This window comes from Scyliorhinus canicula, chromosome 13 (genome assembly GCF_902713615.1).
Source record: "Scyliorhinus canicula chromosome 13, sScyCan1.1, whole genome shotgun sequence".
NCBI lineage: Eukaryota > Metazoa > Chordata > Chondrichthyes > Carcharhiniformes > Scyliorhinidae > Scyliorhinus > Scyliorhinus canicula.
Window position 1 is genome coordinate 154,346,489 of NC_052158.1, and position 25,177 is coordinate 154,371,665.

The 25,177-nt window shown below is 50.0% G+C and overlaps 1 protein-coding gene across 2 annotated transcripts in view; it reads left to right on the forward strand.

Annotated features, from left to right (window-relative positions):
• Positions 1-14,431, forward strand: part of LOC119976508 (5-hydroxytryptamine receptor 3A-like) — a 30,250-nt gene extending 15,819 nt beyond the window's left edge. The window contains exons 8-9 of one of the 2 annotated variants that reach the window (XM_038817053.1): positions 5,540-5,764; positions 13,800-14,428. In XM_038817053.1, coding sequence (XP_038672981.1) covers positions 5,540-5,764; positions 13,800-14,035 — 461 coding nt within the window. In that variant the 3' untranslated portion in view covers positions 14,036-14,428. Of the gene's footprint in view, positions 1-5,539; positions 5,765-13,799 lie in introns of both variants that reach the window. The other variant, XM_038817054.1, reaches the window with a different exon arrangement.
• Positions 14,432-25,177: the final 10,746 nt, after the last annotated feature.

Genomic DNA, 25,177 nt, shown 5'->3' on the forward strand with positions numbered 1-25,177 from the left:
TACTCCCATCTACCCCGAACCATACATAGAAAATAGAAGCAAGAAGAGTCCATTCAGCCCTTTGAGTCTGCTCTGCCATTCATTATGATCATGGCTGATCATCAATTCAATACCTTGATCCCACCTTCCCCCATATCCCTTAATCCCTTTTGCCCCAAGAGCTATATATAATTTTTTCTTGAAATTACACAATGTTTTCACCTCAACTACTTCCTGTGTAGCGAATTCTACAGATTCACCACTCTCTGTGTGAAAGCATTTCTCCTCACCTCAGTCCTAAAGGGTTTACCCCTTATCCTCAAACTATGACCCCTAGTTATGGACTTCCTTACCATCTGGAACATTCTTTGTGAACCTATCCGGTCTAATCCTGTCAGAATTTCATACGGTTCCATGAGATCCCCTCTCACTCTTCTAAACTCCAATGAATATAATCCTAACCAATTTAGCCTCTCCTCAGATGACAGTCCCACCATCCCAGGAATCAGCCTGGTAAACCTTCGCTGTGCTCCCTCCACAGCAAGAACATCCCTCCTGAGGTAAGGAGACCAAAACTGCACACAATACTCCAGCTGTGGCCTCACAAACGCCCTGTACAATTACAGTAAAATATCCCTATTTCTATACCCAAATCCTCCCGCTATGAAGGCCATCATACCATTTGCCATCTTTACTGTCCGCTGTACCTGCATGCTTACTTTCAGCGACTGATGAACGAGGAGACCAAGGTCTCGCTGAGTATCCACCACTCTTAATTTGCACCCATTCAAATGATAATCTGCCTTCCTACTGTAGCTAGCGAAGCGGATAACCTCACATTTATCCACATTATACTGCACCTACCATGCCCACTCACTCAGCCTGTCCAAACCCCGCTGAAGCATCTCTACATCCTCCTCACAGCTCACCCTCCCACCCAACTTTGTATCATTTGCAAATTTGGAAATAATACATTTAGTTCCCTCATCCAAATCATGAATATATAATGTGAACAGTTGGGGTCCTAGCACAGACCCTGTGGTACCCCACTAGTCACTGCCAATTTAAAAAAAAGACCCAATTATTCCAACATTTTGCTTCCAGGCCGTTAGCCAGCTTTCTATCCATCTCAAGACACCACCCCTAATTCCATGCACTTTAAGTTTCCATATTAATCTGCTGTGTGAGACCTTGTCGAAAGCCTTCTGAAAGTCGAAATAAACCACATTCCCCGGGTCTCCTTTGTCATCAGATAAGTCGCTCATTTCAGGTATGAATCTAGTAAACCCCGTCTGAGCCTCCAACACATTTACATTCATCCTCGAATAAGGAGAACCAAACTGTCCACAATGTTTAAGATGTCTTCTCTCCAATGCCCTGTATAACTGAAACATAACTTCCTAACTTTTATGTTCAATTCCTCTCGTAATAAAGTGTACCATTCCATGAGCCTTCTTAATTACTTGCAGTACCTGCATACTAGCTTTTTGTGATTATGCCCTAGAACATGGGCACATAAATTCAAATCCCACCATGGCAGCTGGTTTTGCTAATGTTGACCACAAAACTACTAACAATTGTCGTATGTCATAGGAACAGAATTAGGCCACTCTACCCACCGAGTCTGCTCCGCCATTCAATCATTACTGACATTTTTCTCATCCCCATTCTCCTGCCTCCTCCCCATAACCCCTGATTGATCAAGAACCTATCCATCTCTGACTTAAAGACACTCAGTGATTTGGCCTCCACAGCCTTCTGCGGTAAAGAGTTCCACAGATTCATCACCCGCTGGCTTAAGAAATTCCTCCTCATCCCTGTTTTAAAGGATCGTCCCTTTAGTCTGAGATGATGCCCAATGGTTCTAGTTTTTCCTACAAGTGGAAACATCCTCTCCACATCCACTCTATCCAGGCCTCGCAGTGTCCCGTAAATTTCGATAAGATCGCCCCTCATCCTTCTAAACTCCAACGCGTCCAGACCCAGAGGCCTCAACCATTCCTCATACGACAAGCTCTTCATTCCAGGGATCATTCTTGTGAACCTCCTCTGGACCATCACCCTTCCTTGGATGCCCATCTGGTTTTGAATGCCCGTTAGGGAAGGACGTCTGCCATCCTTATTTGATCTGTCCTACATGTGACTCCTGATTGGCATCAATGTGGTCGACTCTTAACTGCTGCCAGGGGTAGTTAAGGACGGGCCACAAACACCAGCCTTACCAGTGATGCCTACATCCCATGACTATTAAAGAAAAGTCTTGTACCTCTCTTCACCGCGATAGAGCTATTCCCGGTCACCCTTTCTGAACACTGCTGATCAAAGAATCTGCAACATACTCAAACTTCTAACCATGAGCAGAAATTGTGGGTAATATACGTGTGTCTGTCACCTGAAGTTGCAACTTTTTTTTTGTGTGTGTATCAATATTGAAGTGTGTGCGTGTGTGTATTAATGGACCTCTGTGTGCACGCAACCAGGTCTCCATAATATGCCTTTCACACACTCACAAAGCACATAATAACCTCACCAGGTGCATATTTATTGAACAAATAACGGCCACAATTCAGTAACCAAGGAAGTAAAAGCACTTTGGATCCCTGTGTGCTCTCTTCCTGTTTTATCATCAACTGTACAAAAAGCTTTAGTTTACAGGCTTCGCAAATATGAATATTGAGATCAGAGACTTAACATGGCGTCTTTTACTCGTTTATTTACTAACCAGAAATGTAATTTGTCACGTTTGGATTCCCAACCTATCGCATGCAGCTGGCATGTTAGATGGGGCTATGTAAGCGAGAGATGTTGCTGCCTCCAAACCTATACGCACTCCACTGTGATTCCCTATTCCTCCAATCCATGATCATCACCTCTTGGTACACGCCTTGTAAAATTACACAAAATTTACAGTTTCTGGACAGGCCATTTGGTCCATCGAATCTATGCTGGTGTTTCTGCTCAATACAAACTTCCTCCTGCCCTACTTCATTCCAGCTCATTAACAGATTTCTTTCTCCCTTACATATTTATCACGCTAGGAATAACTAATGAGGTCCCACAATGATCTGTGCTGATGATTCAGCTTTTCACCGGCCCAGATCTTCCCATCTCTAGATAGGCGGAGAACTGACATACCCCAGAATTTACGATTTGGGACACTTCGGAAATCCCAATACACTGACTCTGTGGGCTTGCTCGGGAGGTTTGATCTTCCACTGGGCATTTCCTCTGCTCTCTGGAACTTCTGAAAAAGTCAGAGGCTTTCGACGGTTTTGACTTACTTAGCTGTATAGTTACGTAGGAACTAGCCTAGCTCCTGGGTAACTAAACAAATGACCACCTTGTCCCCCAACCCCCCCTTTGACCACCCAACTACCCCCGACAGGACTTGACTAGCCCACAACCTGACATCCCCCTATCTCAACTGGACTCAACTGTGCCCTGATCCCATCGACCAGCCTACCCATCTGCCACCCTACCCACTTCACCCATCTGCCACCCTAACCCCTTACCTTCTCTCCCCATCCTATTGAAGAAGCTTTTGGACACTTACCTAACAGAATACACAGCTAGTGCCGGATAAAAGGCTTGTCTTCCCCGGGATGAGACAGTGCTACGGGGAAGCAGTTGATTGAAGGTACACTCCGCATTTCTGGAATAGCCAGGCTGGGAGTCCCAGATAGAAAAGCAGAGCTCCAGAATGGCCAGTAGCAACAGAGAGGCAATCCGACTGCGATTTGCACTCCTCTGAAGAGTCAGGTCAATATATTCACTGCTGACTCAGACAACACAATGAGCGACCTTCCCAATTGTCCTGTAAGGAGGAGTTGAGCAGGTCGGGCCTATACTGTTTGGAGTTTAGAAGGACGAGAGGTGACCTGACTGAAACACACAGGTTTCCGAAGGGGTTTGACAGGCGGGGGAAGCTGAGAGGATGTTCCCCCTCCTGAGGGAATCGAGAAACAGGGGGCACAGTTTCGTAATAAGGGGGTCGCACACTCACAAGGGAGAGGAGGAGGACCTCATTCTCTCAGAGGGCCATTCGTGTTTGGAATTCCCTTCTTCACAGAGCTGTGGAAGCCAGGTCATTAAATTTATTCAAGACAGAGTTTGACTGGGGGCTGAGCGTTATGGGGGCAGATGGAAAGTTGAGTTTAGGCCGCAAACAGATTTGATTGAACGGCAGAGCTGGCTCGATGGGCCGAATGGCTGCTATGATCTTAATGGTTGACAGCTTAACAAAGCAGCGTGAATGGAAAAAGCTATGAGCTTAATTAATAATTTAAGAGTGTTAGCCAAAGATACGCGTGGTTTGGAGCCAAAGCATTTAGGTGGAGTTATGATACAACTCAGCCACGTTCTCATTGAACAGCTGAGGGGCTGAATGGTTTATTCTTGTTCCTTTGCTCCTCCTTGCGCCGAAGCTGCTCATGTCAAATACTCCCTGCGGTAGCAAGTTTCACAGTCTCATCACTCTCCAGGTAAAGGATGTTTCTGGTTATGGGCCAAAGTCTATTGTTTGAACAGTTTATGGCTTTGTTTTAAAAAAAATGCTTTTTATTGGATTTTTGACGTTATGTACACAGGATATGATATATCTATATTTACGTAAGTGGGCATCTGTTCGTGCCGGCGAGACACTTCGGGAGGGCAATCCTTGAGTGGGTCTGGTGCCGATGTTGCCCCTCATTTCTCCCGGTCGGATTTCGCTGCCGTTGTCTTCTCGTGCACGCTGCCGCTTCATCCGGCCCTCCCGTCCTCCGCCTGTGTTCTCCTTTTTCTCTGTTCCTGTGGATGTCAGGTTGGTTAACGTTTCCCTGCCCCCATTCCAACTCCCCCCCCCCCCCCCCCCCCCCCCACCTCCCTGGCTCTCCTCTATTGTTCCCTGTTTCTGGCTTTGTTAACCAACGTCACTCGTCAACCAAAGAGAGAAAGTCTCTCATCTCTATAATGCCTGTCACAACTTCAAAATATCCCAAAGCGCTTCCTCGCTAACGAATGGCCGTGTGTTTGCTGTTGTAATTTAGGAAACTAGACTCTGTGCAGTTTCTAGATCGGAGCCGGAGAGAGTGAATGTGTTTTTTCTGATGGTGCAGCGACAGATCATCAATTAGAATGTCAGCCTGGGTGTTGTGGTCAGGTCCCTGAAAAGAATCTCAACGATCACTGAATTGTTACAGTGCAGAATGACGCCATTTGGCCCATCGTGTCTGCCCCAGCTCTCCCCATGAGCAATTCGCTGAGAGCTGCTTGCCCTTCTTCTCCCCATAACCCTGCACCTTCTTCCTTTTCAAGTAACAGTCTCATTCTCAGTTGAATGCCTGCATTGAAGCAGCCTCTACCACGCTCACAAGCGGCGCACTCGAACACTCGCTGCATGAAAATGTTTTATTTCTCGTGATTTTTTTTCCAATGTAATGGTGACTGCTGGACGCAGACATCAAGAGGCAGGCAGACCCTAATTTCAGTGCCTGTTCTACGCACAGAAGCAGAGCCGCTGTTTTCCTACTCCACTGCCCATGTCAATCTGATGTTCTTGCTTTCACTGGTCTTGTTGCAGCCATCTTCTTCCTGGTGTCTCTGACCTTTATGGTCACCAGTTTGTTTGAGACCATCATCGTCATTAACGTCATCCACCAGAATGGCAAGCAGAGGAAGGCCGTCCCGCCTTGGCTCAGGACCATCGTCCTGGTTTACGGGGCAAAGCTGTTCTGGCGGAAAGGAAAACAACGTGTGTACCACCAGATGTCCCGCCTCCCACAGAATGTCAGCATCACAGACCAAGGTAACATCCATCTCTTTCCATCAGTCCATCGCTCCTCCTGTTCCTTCTCCGCACATCTGAGTTAATGGGCATTGAACTTGGGAATGAAAAACAACTCCACTCTGGGAAACCCCAGGTTAATTTTCAAACAGCCTCCTCCCTCCCCTTCGCACTCGCTGCCAACATCCAACCAACCCCCCGCACAGCTGCTCATGACATCAACCATTTCACTGCAGCTAATTGTATTCCCCAAGAAAAAAGTTTCACAGCTATCCTACACCGTCCCCATCAAATACTCCCAGGACAGGTACAGCACGGGGTTAGATGCAGAGTAAAGCTCCCTCGACACTGTCCCCATCAAACACTCCCAGGACAGGTACAGTACGGGGTTAGATACAGAGTAAAGCTCCCTCTACACTGTCCCCATCAATCACTCCCAGGACAGGTACAGCACGGGGTTAGATACAGAGTAAAGTTCACTCAATAACTCCCAGGACAGGTAAAGCATGTTGTTAGATACAGAGAAAAGCTCACTCTACAATGTCCCCATCAAATACTCCCAGGACAGGTACAGCATGGGGTTAGATACAGAGTAAAGCTCCCTCCACACTGTCCCCATCAAACACACCCAGGACAGGTACAGCACGGGGTTAGATGCAGAGTAAAGCTCCCTCGACACTGTCCCCATCAAACACTCCCAGGACAGGTACAGTACGGGGTTAGATACAGAGTAAAGCTCCCTCTACACTGTCCCCATCAATCACTCCCAGGACAGGTACAGCACGGGGTTAGATACAGAGTAAAGTTCACTCAATAACTCCCAGGACAGGTAAAGCATGTTGTTAGATACAGAGAAAAGCTCACTCTACAATGTCCCCATCAAACAGTCCCAGGACAGGTACAGCACGGGGTTAGATACAGAGTAAAGTTTACTCTGCACCATCCCCATCAAACACACCCGGGACAGGTACAGGACAGGGTTAGATAGAGAGTAAATTTCTCTCTACATTGTCCCCATCAAACACTCCCAGGACAGGAACAGTGATGCACCATCAATTGGACGCGAGACAAAATGAAGATCCAAACTGTGACTTTAATCAGCTAGTTGTTAGCCTGGTGGTCGACTACAGAGAAAGGCCGACCGCCGGGAGACCTGGGTACTTATACCCCTCCTCAGAGGTGGGGTCTACTTGCCTCTCGACCAATTGGTGAGCAGTCACGTGACTAGTCCCAGCCAATCAGACGAGAGGCACATGACCAGCCAGAGCCAAAGGGAAACCAATGCTCTGCACCAATGGCAGTGCTTCCACTCATATCACCACATTCACCCCTTGTGGAGAAAGAAGGCGGAGGGGGGGGGGTGTGAGGGTAAGAGAGGGGGGTGTCCGAGGACTGGTGGTCTGAGTAGAGATAATCGAGAAGATATGGGTTGCCCACTGGCTCGTGGCAAAATAAACAATACTACATACTACATTAGGATGCAAACAAAAATTACAATAGAGTCCAATAAAGTCCCATGGTTGCATCAGATGGAGACGATCAGCCTGTCGGGTGCCCGTGGTGTTCTGGAGGACCGTCACAGTGGAGCCGGTGACGTCGGGCCGATGGTCATCCTTGCCTCCGGGAGCGTCGGTCGTAGATGTGTCTCCGTACTCCGGGCCGGTGGTGGAGACGCTATAATCGGGGAAGAGGGGGTATATGCGCTGGGTCGTGGGGGCGCGGGGAGCGCTGGGGGGAATTGGGGTTGGGGGGGGGCGGGTGTTGATGGAAGAGGAGAGGGCCGCACGCCGGCGGGTGCCAGGTCCCGGAGGGAGACCGTATCCTGCCGACCGTCGGGATACTCCACGTACGCATACTGCGGGTTGGCGTGGAGTAACTGGACTCGCTCAACCAACGGGTCGGACTTGTGCACCCGCACATGCTTCCGGAGCAAGATGGGCCCGGGGGCGGCCAGCCAGGTCGGGAGAGGGGATCCTGAGGACGACTTCCATGGGAAAACAAGAAGACGTTCATGAGGTGTTTGATTAGTGGTAGCACAGAGGAGAGACCGGATTGAGTGAAGGGCGTCGGGGATGACCTCTTGCCAACAGGGGATAGGGAGATCTCTGGACCATAGGGCCAGCAGGATGGTCTTCCAAATGGTGTCATTCTCCCGCTCCAGCTGACCGTTACCCCGGGGGTTATAACTGGTCGTCCTGCTAGAGGCTATGCCCCTGCTGAGCAGGAATTGACGCAGTTCATCACTCATAAAGGAGGACCCCATGTCGCTGTGGATGTACGCGGGGTAGCCGAACAGGGAGAAGATGGATAGGAGGGCCTTTATGACGGTTGTTGTGGTCATGTCGGGACAGGGAATAGCGAAAGAGAAGCGAGAATATTCGTCAATAAGACTCAAGAAATATGTGTTACGGTTGTTAGAGGGGAGGTGACCCTTGAACTCTATACTGAGACGTTCAAAGGGGCGGGATGCCTTGATCAGATGCGCTCGTTCGGGGCGGTAGAAGTGCAGTTTGCACTCGGCGCAGACGTGGCAGTCCCTGGTGAAGGTCCTGACTTCCTCAATGGAGTAGAGCAGGTTGCGGTCTTAATAAAGTGGTAAAAATGGGTGACCCCTGGATGGCAGAGGGAGCGGAGGTGGTCAATCTGCGCGCTGGCACAGGTACTGCGGGATAGGGCATCGGAAGGCTCGTTGAGCTTCCCAGGACAATACAAGATATCGTAGTTGTACGTGGACAACTCGATCCGCCACCACAAGATCTTGTCGATCTTGATCTTGCCCCTCTGTGCATTATCGAACATGAAAGCCACTGACCGTTGGTCTGTGAGGAGGGTAAACCTCCTGCCGGCCAGATAGTGCCTCCAATATCGCACAGCTTTGACTATGGCCTGTGCCTCCTTTTCCACCAAGGAATGGCGGATTTTGGAAGCGTGGAGGGTTCTTGAAAAGAAGGCCACGGGTCTGCCCGCTTGGTTCAGGGTGGCCGCCAGAGCTACGTCAGACGCTTCGCTCTCAACCTGGAATGGGAGGGACTCGTCGATAGCATGCATCGTGGCCTTTGCGATATCCGCTTTGATGCGGCTAAAGGCCTGGCGGGCCTCCATCGACAGGGGAAAGGAGGTGGACTGGATGAGGGGGTGGGCTTTGTCGGCGTAGTTGGGGACCCACTGGGCGTAATAGGAAAAGAAGCACAGGCAGTGTTTGAGGGATTTGAGGGAGTTGGGGAGAGGGAGTTCCATCAGGGGGCGCATGCGTTCAGGGTCGGGGCCTATTACTCCGTTACGCACTACGTAGCCGAGGATGGCTAGACGGTCGGTGCTAAACACGCACTTATCCTTATTGTAAGTTAAATTAAGGAGTTTTGCGGTTCGGAGGAATTTTTGGAGGTTGATGTCATGGTCCTGCTGGTCGTGGCCGCAGATGGTGACGTTATCGAGGTACGGGAAGGTAGCCCGTAATCCATGCTTGTCGACCATTCGGTCCATCTCCCGTTGGAAGACTGAGACCCCATTTGTGACACCGAATCGAACCCTGAGGAAGTGGTAGAGGCGCCCATCTGCCTCAAACGCGGTGTACTTGCGGTCACTCGCGCGGAGGGGGAGCTGGTTGTAGGCGGACTTAAGATCCACCATGGAAAAGACTTTGTATTTTGCGATCCTGTTGACCAGGTCGGAAATAAGGGGGAGAGGATACGCATCCAGCTGCGTAAACATGTTGATGGTCTGACTGTAATCAATGACCATCCGGTTTTTCTCCCCAGTCCGAATTACCAGCACTTGGGCTCGCCAGGGACTGTTGCTGGCCTCGATAAATCCTTCCTTACGGAGCCTCTGGACCTCGGACCCGATGAAGGTCCGGTCCTGGGCACTGTATCGTCTGCTCCGAGTGGCGACAGGTTTACAATCTGGGGTGAGATTAGCAAACAAGGAAGGTGGGTCCACTTTGAGGGACGCGAAGCTGCAGACAGTAAGGGGGGGGGGGGGGGGGGGGGGAATAGGACCGCCGAATTGGAAGGTTAAGCTCTGCAGGTTGCACTGGAAATCCAGGCCCAAGAGTGCCGGAGCGCATAGACGGGGGAGAATGAGGAGTTTGAAGTTTTTGAAAACCCTCCCCTGGACCGTGAGGTCCGCTATGCAGCACCCGCTGATTTGGACGGAGTGCGAACCCGAGGCCAATTTGATTTTATGCTTAACTGGGTGGATGGGGAGCGCGCAGCGTCTTACCGTGTCGGGGTGGACGAAACTTTCCGTGCTCCCGGAGTCCAGTAGGCATTTCGTCTTGTGTCCGTTGAGCTGGATCGTTGTCGTAGTCTTGGCGAGCGAGCGTGGTCGCGACTGGTCGAGTGTGATGGAAGCAAGTCGTGGTGGGAGTTCCAAGTCATCCTCGGTGGCAGAGTAATCGCTGGCAGGGCCTTCCGTGTTGGCCCAAGATGGCGGCGCCCAGGACCAGCACGTGGCGTCCGGGACGCAAGATGGCGGTGCCCGTGGGAACCTCATGGCAGCTGGGGGCAGTGTCAGTGGCGTCTGCGGGCCGGTCGGGGCAGCCGGGAGCGCGGGTCGGGAGGACCGTGGGCCTGTTGCGGGGGCCGAGAGGCGGGCCGGAGAGGTCAGTGCGCGGCGCGGGGCCCTGGGGGGGGGGCGATCCGTGGTCGCTGCGCGGAACAGCAGCAACCGACTTGGTCTGGCTGACCACCGCGTAGCGGCCCTTCTACCCGCAGCTCTTACTCAGAGCGGAGCGGGCCAGGCAACGCGGACGGGGGTGTTTAGACAGGCCACAAAAATAGCAGCGGGGCCCCGATAGCTTGTCGGAGCGTCCCGCAGCGCAGGGGGGGTCGGGGTCAGCGGAGGACCGGGTTGGTGCGTGCCATGAGGTCCAGGGGGTTGCTGCGCGGCCGGGCGCATAGCCGTGAGCGTTCAGGTCGGCGACCTCCAGGGAGGTTGCAAGGGGGGTTCGTGCCTCAGCTAGGCTGAGGGCGTCCTTCTCCAGCAATCGTTGGCGGATAGAGGAGGATTGCATGCCGGCAACATAAGCGTCTCTAATTAAAAGTTCCATGTCGCAGAAACTTGGGGAAAGGCGCACATTCTCCCTCGAGCTGTGAGGGCCTGGTAGAATTCATCGAGTGACTCACCAGGGAACTGTTGTCTGGTCGTCAGAAGATGCCGTGCGTAAACTTCGTTGACCGGCCGGAGAAAGAGTCCTTTCAGGATATCCATGGCCGCGTCATAATCACTTTCGTCCTCAATTATTGAATATACCGCCGTGCCCACGCACGAGTGGAGGATGTGGAGTTTCTGCTCCTTGGTGGGCTGGCTGGCTGCAGTTGTCAGGTAACTGTTGAAACACGCCAGCCAATGTTTAAAGATTGCAGACGCATTTGAGGCATGCGGGCTGGTGCGGAGGCAGTCAGGCTTGATGCGATGCTCCATTCCAAAACTCTAACTGAATAAATTGATGTACCATCAATTGGACGCGAGACACGATGAAGATCCAAACTGTGGCTTTAATCAGCTAGTTGTTAGCCCGGTGGTCGACTACAGAGAAAGGCCGACCGTCGGGAAACCTGGGTACTTATACCCCGCCTCGGAGGCGGGATCTACTTGCCTCTCGACCAATTGGTGAGCAGTCACATGACTAGTCCCAGCCAATCAGACGAGAGGCACATGACCAGCCAGAGCCAATGGGAAACCAATGCTCTGCACCAATGGCAGTGCTCCCACTCATATCACCACATACAGCACAGGGTTAGATACAGAGTAAAGCTCCCTCGACACTGTCCCCATCTAACACTCCCAGGACAGGTACAGCACAGGGTTACATACAGAGTAAAGCTCCCTCTGCACTGTCCACATCAAACACTCCCAGGACAGGTACAGCATGGGGTTAGATACAGAGTAAAGCTCCCTCGACACTGTCCCCATCAAACACTCCCAGGAGAGGTACAGCACAGGGTTAAATGCAGAGTAAAGCTCCCTCTACACTGTCCCCATCAAACACTCCCAGGACAGGTACAGCACGGGGTTAGATATAGAGTTAAACTCCCTCTGCACTGTTGCCATCAAACACTCCCAGGACAGGCACAGTATGGGGTTAGATACAGAGTAAAGCTCCCTCGACACTGTCCCCATCAAACACTCCCAGGACAGGTACAGCACGGGGATAGATATAGAGTAACGTTCCCTCTCCACTGCCCCCATCAAACTCTCCCAGGACAGGTACAGCATGGGGTTAGATACAGAGTAAAGCTCCCTCGACACTGTCCCCATCAAACACTCCCAGGAGAGGTACAGCACAGGGTTAGATACAGAGTAAAGCTCCCTCTACACTGTCCCCATCAAACACTCCCAGGACAGGTGCAGCACGGGGTTAGAGGCAGAGTCAGAATCCCTCTGATCTCGACTCCTTTTTGTGTGAGGAAATGCTACCTGAGATCACCGCTGAATGGTCTGGCTGTAATGTGAAGGTTGCCCCCTATTGTCCTGGACTGTCTCCCATCAGCGAAAGTAGCAGAGCGAGAGAGAGAAGTTCCTTTAATCATCTTAAATACCTCAATTAGACCGACCCTTAATATTCAATATTTGAGGAAATTTAGGCTTTGTGCAGACAACCTGCCCTTTGTAATTTAATCCTTTTAGCCACTCCAATATTATAATTGGTATTGATTATTTATTAGCCTATCTGCAGGATATAAATTAGCCCCCCTCCGCCGAGTTCTCACCAGTAGCAGGGTAGAATCATCCTGCGTTCCTGCTTGCCCATAGCTATCTGCTGCCCCCTACTGGAAATACCAGCGGCATCAGCCTCAGCCACCCCCCCCCCCCCCCCCGGTCAAATAGCTCACAGCCCAGACTCGCAGTCGATGGACAGGTCACTGAAGAGTAACCGGTGCTCTGGGGAAGAGCAGGGAAACACTGGAAAGTAAGGAAATATTTCTCATGAAGTGCGTTGATAGAAATCAAGTATTTGGAGCAAGAATGGGGCAGCATGGTAGCATAGTGGTTAGCACTGTTTCTTCACAGCACCAGGGTCCCAGGTTCGATTCCCGGCTTGGGTCACTGTCTGTGCGGAGTCTGCACGTTCTCCCCGTGCCTGCGTGGGTTTCCTCCGGGTGCTCCGGTTTCCTCCCACAGTCCGAAGATGTGCAGGTTAGGTGGATTGGCCATGCTAAATTGCCCCTTAGTGTCCAAAATTGCCCTTAGTGTTGGGTGGGGTTACTGGGTTATGGGGATAGGGTGGAGGTGTGGGCTTGGGTAGGGTGCTCGTTCCAGGAGCCGGTGCAGACTCGATGGGCCGAATGGCCTCTTTCAGCACAGTAAATTCTGTGATTCTATGAAAAACAACTTGCATTGATATAGCACCTTACATAAAGTGAAATGCCTGGAGAAGCTCCATGGAAAGCTCACTGACAATGGCTGACACGGAGCAGCATAAGGAGGTATTTGCACTGATGGTCCAAAGCTCGGGGTGTGTTTTTAAATTTTTTACGGGGATGTGAGTGGCTGCCAAAGTTCAGCATTAGCTGCCCATCCCTAGTTGCCCTTGAACTGAGAGTCTGAGCCAGCCTTTTCAGAGGGGGCAGTTAAGAGTCAACCACATTGCCGTGTGTCTGGAGTCACATGTAGGCCAGACCAGGTAAGGACGGCAGATTTCCTTCCCTAAAAGACCAGATGGATATTTTTTTAAAATAACAATCAACAATGGTTGTGGTCACCGTTACTGAGACCTGCTTTCCAATTCTGATTATTAATGAAAGTTAAGTATGACCAGCTTTGGGGGGGGGGGGGGGGGGCAGTAATTTGAAGGCACACCCCCAGATCATTAGCCCAGGCCTCCAGGTTATGAGGTCAGGAACATTTCCACCACACTACCAAGTTCCCAAGTTTATGTTGTGAAGGAGGAGAGAGAGGTAGAGACATTTAGGAATGGAATCACAGAGGTGGGCCACCATTGACGGTGCAGTAAAGGACATTTCAAAAGCCCTACCCTCTGAGCCGGCCCGTCAGTCCTCCCAAACCTCTCCCGCGGGCGTGGTCCTACTGATGAACTCTTGATCCCCTGCAGACTGCGAGGTGAAGAGGTCCTGGCCGCCGGAGATCGAGACTCTTCAGGCATTGCTGCGGAAGATCGCTGAGGGAGTGGAGGAGATCAAACAGTGCGTGGAGCGTCATGACCAGGAGCAGGAGATGGAAGATGAGTGGCTGCAGATTGGCCACATTCTCGATTGCTTCCTTCACTCTGTGTACTTAGTATTCTTCACGGCTTTCTTGTTAACTCTCTCTATCGCTTGGCTGATGTGACTTTCCATTCAGCTGGTTCCGCACACCAATGATCCCCTGGGGGGGGGGGGAATTATTTTTTTAAGCTGTGAGTTATGATGTTCTGGAATGTGCCGCCTCAAAGGCTGGAGGGAGAAAATTCAATCAGAACTTTCAAAATATATATTTTTTAAAGAGCTTGCATTCATGTACCACCTTTCATAACCTCAGGGTTCCCCATACTGTTTAACAGCTAATTAAGCACTTTTGCAGTATAGTCATTGTTGTAATGGAAGGAACGTAGTTGTCAATTTTTTGCATAGCAAGATCCCACACACACACACACACACACACACACAGCTGCTGACTAGTGGCACAGTGACTAGTGGGGTACCACAGGAATTGGTGCTGGGACCCTAGCTATTCACAATGATTTAGATGAAAGAACATAATGTAATATCCCTAAATTTGCAGATGACACCAAGTTGGGTGGGAGGGTGAGCTGTGAGGAGGATGCAGAGATCCTTCAATGTGATTTGTGTTTTGTTATGCTCTTGACATAGCATAAGCTGCTTCCTTAATGTGCACTCTGACAAAGGAAGGTTCAGACTTGGAGATAGCTTTAACACATTTATTAAACTGTTAACGATTCTCCTACTTGGATTTGACTCTCCTGTTAATCCTGCTATAGCTACTAAGACTGACAAACCAGTCTGCTACAATCCACGTGGTGGGTTTGATGTGTTTCAATCAACCCTGTGTACTCACTAAGTGTCTCCACTGGAAAGAGGAAGATCATGTGTGCTGTGTCCTTATATATGGGTTGGTGTAATGCCCTCCTGTGGTAATGTCACTTCTGTGTATGTCTTGAATGCCCATTTGTCGTGTCCTATCTTACTGACCTATTGGTTGACTGTCTGTGTGTTACGATGTTTCTGGGGCTCCCTCTAGTGTCTCGCTAGGTGTAGTGTATGTACATTAACCCCTTGTGTATTTACAGTGTCCTAGTGTATCTATATTAACCCCTTGTGTATTTACAGTGTTCTAGTGTATCTACATTAACCTCTTGTGTATTTACAGTGATGCATATCACCACATCCCCCCTTTTTTGTGTAACACATTTTCTGTACAGTGTTAAAGAAAATTGAACAAACTAGGTAGATAAATGATGATATGTACAAATCATGAAAACAGTGATCATTAAACAATAAGTCCAAATCATATGTATGAGTCCAAAGTTCATTAATTAACATGGTCAAGTGGCTTTCTTGTCTTGTTGGTGAGTTGGTGATGTTGATGGTAGAATGTCCTTGTGAACGCCGTCAGTGTCCCTGTGCTTAAGGAACCAAGAAGCGGTCAAATCACTTTGTTATCTGATTGGGACTCTTGTTTTCTTTCGTTGCTTGTGGTGGCGATGTATGCAATCTGTGTCGCCCTGCCATGGTATGCCATTGTACAGAGCTGAGCAGTACCAGTGTCCCGCATTTGCAGAGTTGTACCATGTCGTACCAGTCGTAGTTCCATTGTTGTTGTTTTTGTCGCAGTTGTCGACGTTGTTGCCGTTGGTACGCTTCTTGTTACTGTCTTTGACGTGGTTTTCATAGGTTGTGTTGTTGTGTTGGTTGGTTTTGTTGTTGTGTTTGCTGCGCTCAAGGACCACACTCTGTGGATAATACGAGTCCTTCACACAGTTACTCGTGTCAGCGTGCTTTGTGGGATCTGCTGTTTCCTTGAGTGTGCCGTCACTGAGTTTGCGGCGCTCCCCGTCTGGAGTCATGTCCGGCTAACTTGAATCAGCTTTGGCTTGTCGATGCTCCCCGTCTGGAGGCTGGTCTGTTTCACCTGAGTCAGTTTTGGCTGGACGATGCTCCCCGTCTGGAGCCCCTTCTGGTTCACCTGAATCAGCTTTGGTTTCTTGCCGCTCCCCGCCCGGAGTCATTGCAGGCTCACTTGAGTCAGCTGAGGTTTCTTGATGCTCCACGTCCGGAGTCAAAACATTCAGGAATGCATTTGCTTGTGGAGAGGCTCGAGCGGATGAGGATTGAATTAACGTGGTGTCACCGGAGTCACCCGTAGTCTCACTGTGATTGTCGAGTGCCTCTGTACACACTAGCTGAGGTCTATCACGTTGCACATCTTGTATGGGAAGTGGGATGCCGTCGTCACTTGTCTCACATACAGTGGGTAGAGCCTCAGTGTCTTCTTGCTTTGCACTTGAGCATGGCAGACTGTCAGAGTCTTCTTCTGGTGGCTCAAACAATCTGGGTGGACTGTTGTAGTCTGCTTGCTGTTCACTTGAGCATGGCAGACCTGCACCGTCTGCTGCTGGTTGCTCAGAGGAGGTTGCTAGACCCTCATGGTCTTGTTCATGCAAGGACTGCGCTCTGGAGTCTTGCGTTCCTTCCATCGTGGAGTCCGTCCATGAGCTCGCTGTGGAGGCTTGTGTCACTCCCTCTGTGGAGTCTTGCAGCATTGCCTGTGTGGAATCGTGCATTGGTCTCGCTGTGGAGACTGTCATCACTTCTTGTTCATGCAAGGACTGCGCTCTGGAGTCTTGCGTTGCTTCTATCATGGAGGCTGTCCACGAGCTCGCTGTGGAGGCTTGTGTCACTGGAGTCACTTTCTGTGTGGAGATGTGCAGTTGTCTCACTGTGGAGTCTTTCATCGCTTTCTGTGTGGAGGCTGGGACCCTTCGCGGTGCGTGGGCCACTCTCTGTGTGGAGGCTGGGACCCTTTATGGTGCGTGGACCCCACTCTCTGTGTGGAGGCTGGGACCCTTTATGGTGCGTGGACCACTCTCTGTGTGGAGGCTGGGACCCTTAGCGGTGCGTGGACCACTCTCTGTGTGGCAGCAGGCCGCTCTCTGTGGGCTTGTACCGCTCTCTGTCTCTTGGTGTCAGGCCGCAGCATAATCCTGCACTCACGAGTCGGGATGTCATATATGCTGGACTGAGGATTCCCCAATCCGAAGAACTCGTCGCCGGGGTCTTCAATGTACAACATGTCTAGTTGCGGTTCGGATTTGGTGCTGGGGTAGCCACCTCCCAAGATGAAATCTTCGTCTGAGTCGTTGTCTTCCAAGACCATATCATCTTCTAGGAAGGTGCTTACTGCATGTTGCAGGGTTCTGCGGAGGTTACTTTCAGCTACTGGTCGAATTTCAGGCATTGTGCTGTCGTTCCAGGTGAATGAATCGGGTTTTACGGCTTCAAAACTAGTTTTTTGTGTTTTGGGACATTTCCCCTTTAAGTGGGCGTGGCCTGGGGGCTTCTGACGTCATGACACTTGTGACGTAGAGCGTAGGAATGGATTGTGCATGCGCAGATCGCTGTTCCTTTGCTTTGCGCCCTTCTCTCAACTGCGCATATGCGACCCCTTTTCCAAGATGGCCGCCAATCAAAACTGCTGTTTTCTGCAATGGAAAGCCTACCTTCGCCTCGTGGTCTGTACTGGCGGCTCTTTTGTGGTTTTTTCTTGTATATTCCTCACAGAATTCTTGGAATTTATCCAGGACTGCCTGGAAGTCGCTCTTGAGTATTTGAAGGTCTCGAAGATTTCTGCTGCTTTTTTACCCGCGATGGTAAATAGAAACTTTATTTTCACTGCATCTAAGTCGGACGCTACCAGGTAGATCTCGAATCTCTGCCTGAACACACGCCAGTTTGCACTGAGATTGCCGCGATACCTGAGATGCTGTGGAACCGGAATCTCGAACATCACCTTGCCTGGGTGCTGTTGCTGGTTGTCACTGTTTGTTGAGTTGTAACTATATGGATTTAACAGTCACTCACTGGTACCATGTTTTGTTACGCTCTTGATGTCGCATAAACTGCTTCCTTGATGTGCACACTGACAAAGGAAGGTTCAGACTTGGAGATAGCTTTAACACATTTATTAAACTGTTAACGATTCTCCTACTTGGATTTGACTCTCCTGTTATTCCTGCTATAGCTACTAAGACTGACAAACCAGTCTGCTACAATCCACGTGGTGGGTTTGATGTGTTTCAATCAACCCTGTGTACTCACTAAGTGTCTCCACTGGAAAGAGGAAGATAATGTGTGCGGTGTCCTTTTATATGGGTTGGTGTAATGCCCCCCCTGTGGTAGTGTCACCTCTGTATATGCCTTGAATGCCCATTGGTCGTATCCTATCTTATTGACCTATTGGTTGCCTGTGTGTTATGATGTCTCTGGTGCTCCCTCTAGTGTCTAGCTAGGTGTAGTGTATGTACATTAACCCCTTGTGTATTTACAGTGATGCATATCACCACAATTTGGACAAGTTGTCTGTGGGCAAATGAATGGAAGATGCAGTATAAGGTGGATAAATGTGAGGTAATCCACTTAAGTAGCAAAAACGAGAACAGACTATTATCTGAATGGCCATAAATTAGGAGAAGGGAATGTGCAACAAGACCAGGGTGTCCTCGTACACTAGTCGCTGAAGGTAAGCATGCAGGTGCAGCAGGCGGTAAAGAAGGCAAATGGTATGTTGGCCTTCACAGCGTTAGGATTCGAGGACAGGAGTCGGGATGTCTTGCTGCAATGATACAGGGCCTTGTTGAAGCCACACCTGGAGTATTGTTCAGCAGTTTTTGCCTCCTTATCTGAGGAAGGATGTTCTTGCTCGAGAGAGGGTGCAGCGAACGTTTACCAGGCTGACTCCTGGGATGGTGTGACTGACGTACGAGGAGAGATTGAGTCGGTTAGGATTGTATTCCCCTGAGTTCAGAAGAATGAGGGGGGGATCTGATAGAAACCTATAACATTCTAACAGGACCGGACAGGGTAGCTGCAGGAAGGATGTTCCCGATGGTGGGTGTGTCCAGAAATAGGCTCAAACCAATCGAAGCCAGAGACACCTGGCTGTGAGAATTATCTTCCAACGCTAGCACTCCAAGAATGGTGTCCAGCCGTGCTGACCATCCGGGGGGATGGGGGATGGGGACTCAGAATCCATCGGTATTCCCGGGCTATCGGGGACAGAGCAGGACAGTATAGTCATTGCTGTAATGTCGGAAACACAGTGGCCAATACAGGGGGTCCACTGGTGCCGATGAGTGGGGGGGGCGGGGGGGGGGGGGGGACTGATCTCGGCCAAAAGGCAGACACTTTGGGAGGATCACGATGCCAGCGATCCTTCGAGGGGGCGCTTGGGGGAGGCCTGCACTCCCACTTTGTGATCGGGGCACCCTCTGTGAGGCCAGACGTGCCGGCATCATCGGGTCCCACACACCCTCTCGGCCCAGGCTGCGATCAAATGTCCAAGTGTGGGAGAATCGCGGTGGGAGCGTGGGGGAACAGCCAACGTGATTCCCACCCCGTTTTCCCGCCTGAAATGACACAGTCATTTTTTGGGAGAATTCCGTCGGGTGCCTCTGACAACGCAGCCCTGGATAGTCAGTTCTCGGCTGACTTGGACTGGACGCCCTCTGTGCCGTGAATCTTTTCAACTTTCTATCACATGCTCAGGCGCCTGGAGTGGGCAACTTTCTAACTCAGATAGGGGGCGAAATTCTCCGACCCCCCCGCTGGGTCGGAGAGGCCTCTCCCGCCACCGTGGTTTGAACCACCTCTGGTGGCGGTGGGATCGGCGGCGCGAGCCGGCCCCCGGGGTTCTGGGGGGGGGCGCAGGGTGATCGGACCCCGGGGGGTGCCCCCACGGTGGCCAGGCCCGCGATCGGGGCCCACCGATCGGAGGGCGGGCCAGTGCTGTGGGGGCACTCTTTTTTTTCCGCCGCTGCCACGGCCTCCACCATGGCAGAGGCGGAAGAGAATCCCCCTACCGTGCATGCGCCGGTGGTGACGTCAGCGGCAGTTGACACACTGGCGCATGCGCGAACCGGCGAAGGCCTTTTGGCCAGCCCCAGCGCCAGGCGGCGGGTGTCAAAGGTCGCCGGAGCCGGTTTGGGCGCCAGTCGGCGTGGTGCCAACCACTCCGGCGCGGGCCTAGCCCCTCAATGTGAGGGCTTGGCCCCTAAAGGTGCGGAGAATACCGCACCTTTGGGGAGGCCCGACACCGGAGTGGTTGGCGCCACTTCGCTATGCCGGGACCCCCCGCCCCGCCGGGTAGGGGAGAATCCCGCCCAGGGTCTCTGACTGTGATTAACCATATTCCTGGAAGTTTCATCACATGACCCGCCCCTCCCCCCTTGCCAACGCTCCAGCCATTGTTGGCCGAAACATCCATCTTCCTGGCTTACGGCCTTGCTCCACCAATCCGAAAACAAAAAGACTCATTACCCAATTGGATTTCGCTTGACTGTCGGAGCCTTCCCCCTCTTGTTAATTCCCATATCTGGTAAAGGGAACCGTTCAAAGAAAATTAAAAAAAAAACAATTGGTTTTTTTTTGCTGTGTGCAAAACAGTGACCTTCCATTCCTGGAGAGTCCTGGGGGGTTTGCGGCCCTGGACTCAGAGTGCCTGGTAACAGAAAGTTTGCAGAGACAATCGGGAGGGAGGGCACTGTGAGTGCACCGAGATTCATTGGACAACTCACTCAACGAGCTGGCAGAAACGGGCTGGGCCGAATAAGCTGCTGCTGGAAAACCAATGATCGGACCTTATTCCACTTCAGTTTGATGTGCTTCCACTAGGTGGTGGTGTTGATCCAGAAACTCCCCCCACCCCCTACGCCCCGCCCATCCTCAGATACCTCCCACAATACAAAATAATCTTTATTGTCACAAGTAGGCTTACACTAACACTGCAATGAAGTTACTGTGAAAAGCCCCTAGTCGCCTCATTCCGGCGCCTGTTCGCTCGGGAACACAGAGGGAGAATTCAGCATGTCCACAGTGGGAGGAAACCGGAGCACCCGGAGGAAACCCACGCAGACATGGGGAGAACGTGCAGACAGTGACCCAAGCCGGGAATCGAACCTGGGACCCTGGCGCTGTGAAGCAACAGTGCTAACCACTGTGCTACCGCGCCGCCCACAATGTGGTTTCAGGGTACTGTGTTTTGGCAATATTTTGGCATATATTTATCCTTTGGCTGCAAACACTAGAATGAAAGATTGCGGACTGCGTGGAAACGCTTCAATGATGTTGACTGGGTGTGACGTCAATTGCCTGGAGCACCTCTGCAAACTGGACTTACCCAGGCCTGGCTTATATGGGAAAGTCGTTGTGTTAAATCTGGCAGCCACTAATACATCGCAAGCAAACCTCAAGGCAGCAAAAGTTTGCAGAGTTCTTCAGGGGACACAGAGGCTGGTGCAATGATCTGGGAAATCTGTGTGAATCCCACTGGACAATTACCTTTCAGAGGACTGGACGGTGGAATGGGTCGGATGCTGAGCGTGTAACTCCTGTGAGTCCTGCACTGAAAACCAGGCTGCTTAATAAGGATCAAAACCCTCCCCCTGCCCGAGGCACATGGGCGGGAGCGGATTACTTTTCAACCACTCGAGATTGTACATGCAGGGGCATGAGACGCAAACAGCGTGAGATGGGAGTGATGCGCTCCCGGTCAACCTCCCATCGTTCACCCTCCATAAACCTGACCTTGTCTGGAAGAAGGAAAAAAATAGAAACTAACAGGGAAATAAGAAATAATAACTGTTTTTTTCCTTCTTGTCCTAACTCACGCCAAGCTCTGTTCCATAAGATATAGGAGCAGAATTAGGCCATTTGGCCCATCGAGTCAGAGATGCCGCCAGACCAGCTGAGTTCTTCCGGCATTTTCATGTTTTTATTACAGATTGCGAGCTCTCTTTAATTCTTGCAAACTTACTTCTCTAACAATCCCTTTGGTTAGCACCTACCCTGACATCCCCCTCCTTCTGAGACCTGGTGTCAAATGTTATTTGATAACACTTCTGCGAAGTGCCTTGGGACATTTTATTGCAGTAGTGAAGCAATATAGATGCAATTTGATGCAGTTATTGTTGTTCAGGTGCCTGTTCCAGTCCAATGGTTGTGTCAGTAACAACCACAATGGAGACAGCCTCTGTGCCTCATCAATGGCTGAAGGAATTTTCAATAGATGGGAGCTTTACCTAATGTAATATCCATGTAATTAGCATTAAATACGATTCTCTGTGTTGAGGGAGGGTCATTCAGCATTAATAATAGGTTCAACGACAAGATCCCAGTCCTAATTACTGGGTCCAGGGAGCTGGAAATGCAGCCTGCTCACGATTTTGTTTTTAACCCATGGGCATTAATCTCCCGCCGACAGTTTTACTGAATATCTCTGTCACAATCACTGACCCTCGATAACAAATGTCACGGTTGGTAAACACAGAAAGAACTCCCATTTATTTAACGTCTTTCAGGAGTGCTGGACATCCCAAAGCGCTTCGCTCTCGTATGTAACACTTCTACTTTCAAAGTGTAGCCATTGTTGTCCTGTAAGGAGGCTGACAATGTATGCACAGCAAGATCCCACAATGAGCATTAAGATAATGAGCCCTGCGAAAGAGTGTTACAGCAAGTCTCCAACATGGACCTCAAGGAAAGTTTAAGTGACAATGGCCCACAAAACTAATTGAGATGAAACTCTTTCAGCAAACTAAAGAGTCAAGTGGCACAGGTTCAACAAAGAAAGACTTGCATCTCTATGGCGCCTTTAACAAACTCAGGATATCCGTCTCTATTTCCTACGGGAGCTAAACAAATTCAGCATGTCTGCATCGACTCTCACAAACCTCTACAGATGTGCCATAGAGAGCATCCTATCCGGCTGCATCACAGCCTGGTATGGCAACTGCTCGGTCCAAGATCGCAAGAAACTGCAGAGTGTGGTGAACTCAGCCCAGCGCATCACACAAGCTTGGCACCCCCACATTGATTCTGTCTACACCTCCCACTGCCTCAGGAAGGCAGACAGCATTATCAGAGACCCCTCCCACCCAGGCATTGCCATCTTCCAGACCCTTCCATCAGGCAGAAGGTACAGAAGTCTGAAGACCCGCACATTCAGACATAGGAACAGCTTCTTCCCCACAGCTACAAGACTCCTCAACGACTCCCCCTCGGACTGATCTGTTCCCTGTAAGAACACTATTCACGACGCCCCATGCTGCTCTTGCTCACGTATTTGTTTTGTTTGGCCCCTTGTTCCACACTGTGACCAATCAGTGTTTGTCGATGTACCATTTGACAATGTTCTCTGTTGATTATTCTTTTGTCTACTATGTCCGTACTGTGTACGTTCCTTTGGCCGCAGAAAAATACTTTTCACTGTACTTCGGTATATATGACAATAAATCAAATCAGACCAAGTCAAAATCAAATCCAAAAGGATTTTGTGGCCACTTAAGATACTTTTTGAAGTGTGGTTGCTGTTGAAATGTGGGTAGCAGGGCAGCTAATGTATACACAGCAAGATCCCACAGACAGCAGTGTGATAACAACCGGATGATCTGTGTTTTCGCCGATGTTGGCCGAGAGATAAATATTGGCCTGGGCGCAAAATTTACTTTCCCCAAATAGCTTGGCATCGGACTGCTTTTCACTGCCCTGATTGGTTCACGTTTCTGTGCCCTGATTGTCCATTTGGTCAGACTACCCTGATTGGCAAATGCGGGATTCCAAGGACGCCTTCGCCTTTGAAGGTGCTTTCATGTGCGCACAAGGGTACACAATACAAGCTCGAAAGGAGTCGCTCATTTTACCAAACTGGCCCAGCTTAGAATAAAAATCACTATGAAGGAGGAGACAACCTTAAACACAAAATGTTTGAGATAATCGGCAGTAACGATGTTGGTGGCATTTTTTGGATGTTACATGGGTGATTCCTTTGGTACATGCTGAGGTGATTTATAGGAGTTACTGGGGGTAACCTACAGAAGTTAATGAGGGTGACCTATCGGAGCTAATGGGGTCTCAAGACGAGTTGACAGGGTGATTTATCAACGTTACTGGGGTAATCCATAGGAAGTAAAAGAATAGTCTATAGACGTTACTGGGGCAATCGATAGGAGTTAATGGTATAATCTATGAGTTAATGGGGGTAATCCAGAGGAGCTACTCGGGCTGGTCTATAGGAGCTAATGGGACTAATCTATTGGAGTTAATGGGCATAATCATATGAGCTCTGGGAGAATTCTATAGGAGCTCCAAGGAAATCAATAGAAGTTACTGAAATAATCTCTAGGAGTTGGGGGGAATCTGTAGGAGTTACTGGGGTAATCTATGAAGGTTACTGGGTGTAATCTATAGGACCTCTGGGGGTAGTCTACAGGGGTTATTGGGGACTACCTATTGGAGTTCATTGGGGTAATCTATATGAGCTCAGGGGTACTCCATTGGAGCTCTTGGGGCAATCTATAGGAGTTACTGAGGTAAACTATAGGAATTGATGGGGGTAATCTATAAGAGTTACTGGGGGCAATTTATAGGAGCTCCAGGTAAAATCTATAAAAGTCACTGAGAGTAATCTACAGCAGCTAGTGGGGGGAATCTATTGGATCTCTGGGGGTAATCTATAGGGGCCACGAGACAGCCTATAAGAGCTAATGAGGGTAGTCTATTGGAGATAATGGGGGTAAATTATATGACATCTGGAGATACTCTATGTGAGCTCTGAGAGCAATCTATAGGAGTTACTGAGGTAATCTATAGGAGTCACTGGGGTAATCTATATGATTTCCTAGGGTAATCTATAGGAGTCGCTAGGGTAATCTATATGATTTCGAGGGTAATCTATACGAGTCGCTGGGGTAATCTATATGATTTCCGAGGGTAATCTATAGGAGTTACCCAAGTAATCTATAGGAGTACTGGGGGTAATCTATAGGAGTTACTGGAGTCATCCTTAAGAACTCTGGGTGCAATCTATCTGTAGGATCTCTGGGGGAACAATAACAATGGGATTGCTGACACCCACCATGGAATCTCTCACACTCATCATGGATTCTCTCACACTCACCATGGAATCTCTCACACTCATCGTGGATTCTCTCACACTCACCATGGAATCACTCATACTCACCTTAGAAATACAGACAGGACCACAATTTGCCATCTGATCTGAAAGGCAGAACCCCTGAAAGTGCAGCACCCGCTCAGTGCTGCACTGGGAATGTCCGCCTCAATAACGTGCCCAGGGCAGTGCCTAATCTTGTATAAGCAGTAGTGTAGGAAACACAGCAACCTCTCTGCACACTGAATTTATATCGTACCTTGTTGCTTCTCCTTGTAGCCTGTAAAACTGCCTCACATACAATGACAT